Source organism: Coregonus lavaretus, assembly GCF_964263955.1.
Source record: "Coregonus lavaretus genome assembly, chromosome: 23".
NCBI lineage: Eukaryota > Metazoa > Chordata > Actinopteri > Salmoniformes > Salmonidae > Coregonus > Coregonus lavaretus.
In genome coordinates, this window is record NC_140010.1 from 33,798,541 (window position 1) to 33,809,209 (window position 10,669).

A 10,669-nucleotide genomic window follows, 5' to 3' on the forward strand; every position below is an offset into this window, starting at 1 on the left:
AGGTAATTGAGCCTTTTGGACCTAGACTTGGCGCTCCGGTACCACTTGCCGTGCAGTCTATGACTAGGGTGGCTGGAGTCCTTGACAATTTTTAGGGCCTTCCTCTGACAGCGCCTGGTATAGAGGTCCTGGATGGCAGGAAGCTTGGCCCCAGTGATGTACTGGGCCGTACGCACTACCCTCTGTAGCACCTTGCGGTCGGATGCTGAGCAGTTGACATACCAGGCGGTGATGCAACCAGTCAGGATGCTCTAGATGGTGCAGCATTATAACTTTTTGAGGATCTGAGGACCCATGCCAAATATTTTCAGTCTCCTGAGGGGGAATAGGCGTTGTCGTGCCCTCTTCACGACTGTCTTGGTGTGTTTGGACCATGATAGTTTGTGGGTGATGTGGACACTAAGGAACTTGAAGCTCTCGACCTGCTCCACTACAGCCCCATCGATGTGAATGGGGGGGCGTGCTCGGCCCTCCTTTTCCTGTAATCCACGATCAGCTCCTTTGTCTTGATCACGCTGAGGGAGAGGTTTTTGTCCTGGCACCACACTGCCAGGTCTCTGACCTCCTCCCTATAGGCTGTTTCATCGTTGTCTGTGATCAGACCTATCTCCATTGTGTCGTCGGCAAACTTAAAGATGGTGTTGGAGTCGTGCTTGGCCACGCAGTTGTGGGTGAACAAGGAGTACAGGAGAGGACTAACCATGCACCCCTGAGGGGTCCCCGTGTTGAGGACCAGCGTGGCAGATGTGTTGTTGCCTACCCTTACCACCTGGGGGCGGCCCATCAGGAAGTCCAGGATCCAGATGCAGAGGGAGGTGTTTAGTCCCAGGGTCCTTAGTTTAGTGATGAGCTTTGAGGGCACTATGGTGTTGAAAGCTGAGCTGTAGTCAATGAACAGAATTCTCACGTAGTAAAATTAAATGTTTTCCGAACTCCCAAAATTAGGACAGGTTCGGCAGAATTGAGCAATGCCAGCTGTAGAGGCCTTTAAATTCATAGCACCTGATAGGGTATGCATTAAGCTATTTATAAACTTCATTACAAAAAGGTAAATGTTGTTACATCTCACTTTAGCTATCTTCTCAGCTTCATCACATTTATGTAAAGCAAAATATGAATCCGTAAATTGAATTTGATAATAAAGGCACTCCCATTTTTATATCTGTTCACCATAATAACATGGTTTGTATTCAGTCCAAACCCCTGTTTCGGGACATGACTCATACATTCTAGCCACTGCCTTCTTGAATGCCTGATTTTAAATGCTATGCTGAATATGGATGAATAAAGAAAAGGCAGTTGTTTCTGTCAAAATAGGAAACTTTTGGTTGGGGTGCGTAATCTATTCCAAGAAAGAGACATCAAAGGGAGATGATTTTACTAAAGGAACATATTTTAATTGATGACATCCTAACCATATGTATTTTTTATGCATAATATTCTGAAGAATGCTGGAAGATGTAAATCTGGAGATTGTCTCCCACCTATAAACACACACACAATCACACACACAGATACAGCCCGATCCTCCATTCACCACCCACGTATCATCCTGCACTGCAGTCTTCAACATCCTCGATCCCTTCCACCCATTCATTCACCTGCTCTTGCGTCACAGCCTATGTCAATGTTGCCATGGAAACAAATGATGCCCTTGCTATTCTGTGGTGCTGATGCAGCCAGTCTATGGACGTCATCACTTTTTACTGGGGAATTTGGCTATTTTGGCTGCCTACCACCCCGCTGCGCTGGGCTATTCATAGCAACAGCAGACATCCATTACCCTTATAGGCCTAGAGCTTGAAACCATTTTTCATCACTCCTTATTTCTCACTCGTCTTTCTGTTCTGAGGTGGTATATCTCTCATGCTTAACCAGTCTAATATTGTGTTTCTGGGCAGATAAAATATCCTTTGCCATTACCAACAGAGGAGCTATATGCTAACCATTCACATTTTTTGGGTTGAGTTCTTAGTCAAACATTGGCTGTTATTTTCTAAGAAAAAAACATGGTTTCCTTATCCCTCTGCAGTATTTCCTTCCTATTTTCTGTTAAAACCCACAGGTAATTGCATCCTCAATAAAACGCCCCTCAATCAAGTTGTGCTATCTCTCTTAGAAATGTGTTTGGATTGAAAGACACAGTATTATTAAACTAACTGAGCAATTTATGAGGTCAAATGTTTCCACACCTATTCCTGAGCCCATGTTAATGTGCCTTGACTTGCTACAATGTATCTAGAGATATATCCTCCTTGTCTGTTTCTTTGTCATCATATAGCCTATCCTAAACTGGACAGAGCTGTGAGAATGTTTGGAATTGGAACCAACATAGATCACTTGTAATGAAGATTAGACTGAGTGACACAATGATAAACAATGACATACACACTCAAGCAGGCACACACACACACACACACACACACACACACACACACACACACACACACACACACACACACACACTCAAGCAGGCACACACACACACACACACACACACACACACAGCCCAGTTCAGTTTGTTGAAGTGTCAGTCTATTCTTCATTGAAAGTGTGTTTGTGTGTGTCCCACTGGGCACATAAGGTCATTTCAACATCTAGTTTTGATTTACATTCGGTTGAGTTGTAAACTAATTTGAATTCTGCATGAAATCAACAAAAAATGTCACCATGTCATTGGATTTAGGTAAAACATTGGGTGAAAAAATATGAAATTCCCTTACGTTGATGACTTTTTTGACATGATGTTGAAGCCAGTGTTGCCAACTTACTTTTATATTTAGCGAGTATTCAGACCCCTCTAGCAACACATTTTCAAAAAAGCGACTAGCGACAAATCTAGCGACTTTTTCTGGTGTTATTGGAGACTCTGACGTGAAAGCACGTATCGTTCTTACTCTTCTCAACGAGCAGCAGGTGCTGCCGTGGGCCCCACGTCCCAAAGCACTCACAGGCGGCCCACTCCTCGCGCAGCAGTCCCTCCCAGCTGCAGTCAGAACAGGAGATGTTCACCCCTTCACGTCCAGACTGCAAATAAATCGCGCATGCGGGAAGCCGCCGCTGGCTGATCCCGCCCTGGCTTACGTTCAGGGAGGGATTTAAATGTAGGGTGTTTTTACTCACTTTTTGTCTCTCCTTCAGCGTCCATCACAATTACGTTCACATGGCCAACTATGCAAATTAGGCGATGACGTCATTTAGCGACTTCTAGCGACTTTTAGGACAGCCAATAGCTACTTTCCAACTTGATTCAATCCGTTTTTTATGGAGGACTAAAAGTGCCACAATTAAATAAATAAATACACCATTAAATAATTACTTAAATGTGTCATTAATTAATTAAAATTAGAATTAAATACATAAATGTGTAATTAAATGTATCATTAATTAATTCAAATACCGATTCATTTTATGTAAAATACATATATAATTATTTCACTATTTACATTTACATTTCATGATCCTGCATTGCAGTGATTCATGAATTACTTAAAACTGTCAAACTGACCCATCAAAGTCAGTGGGCGGGGCTAACGCGAATCTAGTCTGATCCATTGCTTTGGTCTGAAGTAGAGTAGGCCAACCTGGATAGAAACAATGGAGGATCTCCGTGAACTTTCCAGGGAGTTGGTTAGAGACATTTTAAACTTAGCAGAGGATGTAGAAGCAGGACCTGCTGACCCAGAGCATGTAGCTAGTAAAGCAGAGGAACTTATTGAAGTTGTTGGAGTCATTTCCGCACTTTCCGACGAAGATATCGACCACAGAATTGCAAATCTAGAAGAAGTTGTCCACCGCTTCTCTGGTACCAGGGCACTTCAGGCCCAACACACACAGGGACCGGGGCGTTTGGCGTTTGACATACCGAGTGCAGTTCTGGAGCATTAACTTCTTTGTGGAGTTCCCGCAGTTCAAATTTGCAGCGATGTTCGGTGTGTCAAAGAGGACCATCAGGAGGCGCATGCAACAATACAGTTTAAGGTATTTACACTAAATTCATGAGTTTTCTGTTTATGAATTGCTGCTCTCATACACTCGGAAAGAATATGACGTTTAAGGTAACATTACTTGATGTTGTGTTTTTCTTGTTTGTACAGAAAGACAGATCTCTATTCAGCTGTGAATGATGAGGAGTTAGACCGTATTGTAAGTGAAATTCACAGAAGTCATCCAAACACCGGCTACAAGCTAATGCGTGGTCACCTGAATGCAAGAGGTGTGCATGTTCCAAGTGAGTAGATAATAATATGGGCATTATTTAAATGTATTTTTAATTTGGAGCTCTGCCCCTTTGAAAGGTGAAGGAAGCCCGCTTATGGAAAGACATCAACCTGTGAGCTGTAGTTTCTACAGTGCATACTATGCAAAGCTGTATTATTTTAAAAAACTGAATAAGTAACATTTCATTTCTCACTGCCTTGGTGACCAAAAATAACAATCTTGTGTAAGGACATGTCAAACTAGTTATAAGTACAAGACTGATTATGCTTGTCATCCATTCAGGTTCCTGAAGAATATGGGATCGATTGGAACGGACCTCACTGCCTTCATCGAGGCACTGTGTCAGTCCCCGAGGTTCAGCTGGCCCGTGAGCTCTCAGATGAAGAGGTTGCAATTTTGCCAGCTCCAGGAGTTTCTGTTACTGATGCACTTAGACTATATGTAGAGACTGTGGAAGTGTTATCAAGAATCTTAGACTGATGTCCAACCCATGTTTTTATTTGTTGTGTTAGAACAAGCAAGGAAAAACTGAAAGTTTACTTTCCTTTTAAAAGAAAGGAAAAAAAGCTGTTTCTTTGAAGCTTCCTGTCTCATTATGGTCCACAGAATGACTAACATGAATGCTGTACTGTTAGCACTGAAGGTGCAGAACAGTTTGATTTTAGTAAATGGAAGAAAAAAAAGTCAACTACTGCACAGTGTGTTAATGTTTTCAAAGACACTGAACTTGTGTCAATTCATCTGAACTGTGTATGCATTGACATTAGGGCTGGGCAATATGGAGAAAATCAAATATCACATTTTTGACCTAACACCTTGATGTCGATATTGCAACGATATTGTAAGGTTGACAATTGGTGCATTCACAAAATATCTTCCACATTTAGATTTCGGATAAATAACTATCATATTGTGGATATAATGACTAAGTGGTAAAAGGCAAATAATAGAACAGCTAGAACAGTCTGGTAAGTTCAGAAAATGACATCACTTTACTGTAATGCAGCCTTTGAAACCAGGAAAAGACTAAACTTACCATGTAACGATATTACACTTCTTCAAAATCTAATGGTGCTTTTCCATTACATGGTACCTACTCGCCTCGTCCTAAAATCTGCAATGGGAAACGGACGCACAGCGAGTCGAGGCGAGTCAAGTAGGTACTGGTAATGGAAAAGCACCTTAAGACGATATCTAGTCTTATATCACGATAGATATAATATTAAAATATTGCCCAGCCCTAATTGACGTCTGAAAAAACTTAAGCCCAAATCCAGTACTTTTTATGGCAGCGACAAGTGCTTTCTCAAAGTCCATGTAGAGTTTGAAATGAGCTGGCAGCTTTAGGGTTTCAAAGCATGTGGAGGACGTAGGAAGGGTTCCCCCAGAAATCTCCACTCTCAGTTCAGGAGGAAGCATCTCCCAGCCAACCCAGAATGTCAGCAGCTGGGCCAGGGTACCTGATGAAGCTAAAAGTCATAAAATGGATTAAAGACATTTAGTTCAACTGTAATTGATCATATCTATCCATGAGACATAGAAGCATTTGTAAAGAGAGAAAATAAGGTTTATACCTGTTTCAATGAACATCCTTAGAAAGCCAGTGATGCGGCAGGTGGTGTCTAAGTCAAAGTCTTCATCATCACTGTCCTCAACTGGCCATGTGATTTTTTCTAGGAGCATCTTAAAGAAAACAAAAATTGTAATTTAAAAAAAGGGAGAACTTATTTTGGTGAAGGACTATGCAGATCAAAATCTTAGAAAATTGAAAAATATCCATCTCAGTCATTGAAAATACACGTAAATTCATCAAGTTAAGTCACAAATATAACTAAATTACTGACTTACCTGGGGTGTGAACTGCATTTCAGCCATTTTGGGGAAAAGAAGTGGTACAACATCCGGCCTAGATGTCAGCAGGGGCCATACCATCACATCTTTCAGTCCCTTTCTCAACTGTTTAATTTGGCGCATGGTCCTCCCAACGACCTAAGAGACAGACCGACCCATATTACAGCCCAAATCCTTAACCCAAATTTGACAAAAGTTGGCACAGTAGGAAAAATGTTAATAAACACAATAAAGTGCTTTATAAAAATCCATTAAAACTCTAGTACTTAAACTCTCGTGTTAACATAACAAGCAAGGGTTCACAACACATTCTATAATTTCAACAAGTACAGCGATGAATTCTGTCACTTAACCAGCAGGAACTCACTGCATGGAGTAGAAGTTTGTTATGTAGCCATCTCCGATTTGTTTTGGTGACTGCCGGAAGATCCCAAGACATGGAAAGATCTGAAACTGTGTCCTTCTGTTCCGGTGTAAGATCTTCATGTTCAAGCTAGAATTAAGACCATACAAGTTATTATATCTGCCCAAGCAATATTTTTTACATGGCAAAGTTTCTTTTAGGTTACATACCAGTTCTATGATGCTCCTGATGTGCAGATCAGGGCAGTCTTCTGTAACAACGGTAGCCATTTCAGGGTCCCCATTGAACAGTACATGAATTACAGCAGGACTTAGTCCTGTGACATGGGGACCATCATGCAGAAAGGTGTGGCCCAACATCCTTCCTGCAACCCGGAAGAGGTTGCTTTCAATAAGTGCCTCTGATGCTGCTGGAACAAGATGGTCAGGTTCACCCTCAAATAGCAGTGTTTGGCCCATTCCTCCTGTAAAGTACCAAGAGAGCAGGGAATAAAGTCACAACAATTAACCTCTTAAATACATTAAATAAAAATGTATGATAGATAGATAGATAGATAGATAGATAGATAGATTACATCATACTAGTGGCGATTACTTGGCCTGTGGTATTGCTGCTTGTAGAATTCACTTAAACCAAATTGTAGCCTACTCCAAAATGACTTACAGAAGGACCCCAAACCACTTCAAATTCAATTCCCCTGTATACCCTACTACAGACTTACCTGACACAAAACATTGCCCACCGGCCCTCCGCTAAACAGCACATATCCGCGTTCATCAACCACCAGAACGTACGTGTACGCGTGTGTGTGTGTGCGCGCGCATAGAGAGAGGCGGTGTAGAGTGAGTCACGACACAAACAGGTGCTCAGTCAGCGTTGCATGCAGTGTGAGAATGGCAAGCAGCAAGAGCGGCAAAAGCCAATGTGTGCTTCTTTTACCTATATATGTAACGCTATCTTTTGCGTTTATCCAAACGTCGTCAAACTTGGCACTGCACTTACTCGTGACCAGAGCAAGACACCTGTCAAGTTTGAAATCCATCAGACTAACTGAGAGACATGCGCTACAGACAGACATTTCTGCAATTTATAGATGGATTAACCTTCAAAAAATTAGTAAGATACTTACCAAGATCTAGACTGAATCCAAACTGGAGTTTGGATATGATTGTTGTCATAAAGTACCGCATCACTCCCTCTCCGATAGCAACATCACCTGAAATAAAATACTGATAATAACACTGGAAAAAAAGTGGCGGCCTAATACAGGTAACTGGATTTGGTAACATTTAACAAGAAAGGGAGAAAAACTTCTATTGGCTGTAATTCTAGAATAGCATCCTTAATATTGATTATTCCAGATAACAAGAGTATATTGTGCACAATATTCACATACATACATATAACATTTTTATCAATTATATAATTTTGTGCATTCCATTCTCCCATTTAACAATTACATATAAGCTACTTGAGTGGTATAAACTGTACTGATGTATTTATATTATAAATGTTATATTACTTACCAACCAGAGTACAATGAAGTGGACATGCCCATTCTTGCTGCTGTTTATAGAATAAGAGAAGCTCCCGTTCCCTGTCCTCTTCAGAGTCCCTTACATCCATCTTCATTCTAAGTGGTTTCCCAGTTGCATGTTCCCTTAGCAGATTCTCTTTGAAAACTTTGGCAGCTTGAGTGGGTTCTTTAATAAGCTTCCATTCTAAACAAACAACAACAATAAAGTTATCTATTACAGAGAGACATATTGTGAGTTGGCATGTTACCTGCATATACAGATATCCTCTCACTCTACAGAACAGGAGGAAAATTCTGTTCATTTCACTGACAAAACGTGAGACCCAACATCTTCAGAACCTGTCACAACGCTGAGTTGACATAAAAACAGCACTACTAAACAACTACAACTAAATATTAGAAAAATAGAAAAACCCAGTTGCATGTTATTAATTGTCTGTAACTGTATTATCTTATCTAATTATATCCTACAGGTGTTATCTTTCTATTAACTTTTCAGTTACACACAATCTTATAGCAACACTATTGTGATGACACAAACCACTGTCTGTTTCTTTGCGATCCAACTCCTCGTTGACAATCACTGCCGGTACTACTGCACTCTCAGCTGATGTTTCAGGCCTCACTGGAACACTGTCACTGACTAGGGCTGTCTCACTATCATTTTCTTCACTTTGGCCTCCCTCTTGTTCTCTTTCTGATTCCTGCATGGGTGTCCTTGAAGTTAACACAATTGAAATGATGGTCATACTCGCTTATTTGTGTGCACAACAATAAGAGAGACATATTCCCAAAGAAAATAAATTATGCTACCCTTGCATTGCTTTAAGAAGTACATACCCATTGCAGCTCAATCTGTGCAGCTTCATCTCTGAAAAGGGAACTTCCTTCTGACAAGTGATGCAGGGGATGACTGGACCAGAGGCAGGACGTGAGCTCTCCTAACAACAACAACAAATGGCTTTTAATTAATGATTAAAAGTCACCAGTAATCTTTGTTTTGATTATGTATTAAACTAAGTCTCTGTAAATGTATGTACACAATCTAAGGGTAGATCCTGTTGAAGTGGACGTATGTAGATTGTAGCCTGTCCAATCATCGTCGATGGATCTTTCAGATAGGCAAGGGTGTATCCAGTGCTGGGACACTGAAGCAACGCAAGATTTCGACTGCGAGTAGATCCTACAAGTTTTAGAAATTCAAAGCCTCCCCCTTGTTGGAGCTTCGGAAACACTTCCATCAGTTTATTTGTTATAACCATGGGATCGTGGTCATTCCCTGGAGAAAAAAACAAAACAAAATCATAACTCACCTCACCTTAAATTAAGCAAATAAGCCTGTGATAACTATTATTGACACTATGAACACCAATTAAGTTTGAGTCACTATAAAAAGAAATGCAAATAATTTCAACAAGCCACAGACAGTACAAACTTTTTTTTACTTTTGGTAAATGCCTAGTTTGGCACTGACCTGAAAATGTTACTTTTTGCTCTCCAAGTCCTGAAGTAAGAAGTTCAGCTTTAAACAGTACGCTTGGAGTTTTATCCGCATTGTGGTCAGCCAAACAACAGACAGTGTGTGTGTAGCTTCTTCGGCTAACTTGGACTTGTGCTGGTCGTCTCGTCATATTCCTTCTGGCTCCAATGTTATATGGCGCAAAGAGCCTTGCTACCTCCGCTGCAACACAGAAAAACGTAACAGCTCAATGGTCACCAGTCAGCTAAAACAGCCTCTACTTCTATCTTGGGATGCTCAAGCCAGCTAACACCATTTAGCCGATTAGCGAACTAGCTAGGTTTATGCTTCCCCCCCCCCATTAACAATAAACGTGTCACGCACGAAGCATCATAATACCGCATGCAAATACATGTTCGAGTCGATCTAATTTAACCTACACGTGTGTCCCGAATCATTAAATAGTAGCACACCTGGCTAACATGAAATTACTTAGCTTACCTTGGACAGGTGTACGTGATTGAGCGGCCGGTATCTGCTGTGACTGAGCTGCCGGAGTCACCGGTGCCGCGGGAGCCGTTGGACTTCTGCTCAGAGCTTCCTCAATCAAATTCGCTGCTTCTCTCAGCAGCTCCGGGCAACTTTTAGACATTTTGTCCTGCACCTCACACAGCGTCTCAACATTGGGGCTAGCAGGACCGAGTCTTCTTGATTTTTAGCCGTTGCAATGAAAGTACTGTTTAACCGTGTAACTAAACCAACGTAGAGGTGAATAGCGCCACCCAGTGTATTGGAATGTGTTCAGTAGCTCTGCATCAATCCATTATCCGGAATTGATTTGTCTTGGCTTGATGCAGAGGGTAACCAATCAGGCGTTAGGTTCCGCCTACCAACTTTTGATGGGTCAGTTTGACAGTTTTAAGTAATTCATGAATCACTCCAACGCAGGACCATGAAATGTAAATGTAAATAGTGAAATAATTATATATGTATTTTACATAAAATGAATCGGTATTTGAATTAATTAATGATACATTTAATTACACATTTATGTATTTAATTCTAATTTTAATTAATTAATGACACATTTAAGTAATTATTTAATGGTGTATTTATTTATTTAATTGTGGCACTTTTAGTCCTCCATAGTTTTTGCCCAGTTGGGTGTGTGTGTGTTTGGGGTTGGTAAATAAACGTTTATAAGTGTGTTTGTTCACATACAGCTGTCAAATGATGT

The 10,669-nt window shown here is 40.9% G+C and overlaps 1 protein-coding gene across 2 annotated transcripts; it reads right to left on the minus strand.

Annotated features, from left to right (window-relative positions):
• Positions 1-4,710: 4,710 nt before the first annotated feature.
• Positions 4,711-9,654, minus strand: LOC311150577 (G2/M phase-specific E3 ubiquitin-protein ligase-like). Of its 2 annotated transcripts, XM_084188055.1 has the most exons (9): positions 9,448-9,654; positions 8,814-9,252; positions 7,963-8,157; positions 7,566-7,652; positions 6,646-6,899; positions 6,440-6,565; positions 6,070-6,210; positions 5,796-5,904; positions 4,711-5,690 (listed from the first exon to the last, which is right to left on the minus strand). In XM_084188055.1, the coding sequence occupies exons 2-9, from the start codon at positions 8,815-8,817 to the stop codon at positions 5,422-5,424; spliced, it is 1,185 nt and encodes a 394-aa protein (XP_084044181.1). In that variant the 5' UTR covers positions 8,818-9,252; positions 9,448-9,654; the 3' UTR covers positions 4,711-5,421. The 2 variants fall into 2 exon arrangements, with proteins under 2 accessions (XP_084044181.1, XP_084044180.1); XM_084188054.1 differs by lacking the exons at positions 8,814-9,252; positions 9,448-9,654 and adding an exon at positions 8,515-8,684.
• Positions 9,655-10,669: the final 1,015 nt, after the last annotated feature.

What these genes read in the sequence shown, in the direction of transcription:
- LOC311150577 (XM_084188054.1), bottom strand. Translation starts at nt 8,683, where the DNA reads ATGCAGGAATCAGAAAGAGAACAAGAGGGAGGCCAAAGTGAAGAAAAT. An exon ending in TCAGGAGCATCATAGAACTG is followed by an intron (nt 6,566 to 6,645) that starts GTATGTAACCTA and finishes TCTTAATTCTAG; the next exon opens with CTTGAACATGAAGATCTTAC. An exon ending in AAGGATGTTCATTGAAACAG is followed by an intron (nt 5,691 to 5,795) that starts GTATAAACCTTA and finishes TATGACTTTTAG; the next exon opens with CTTCATCAGGTACCCTGGCC.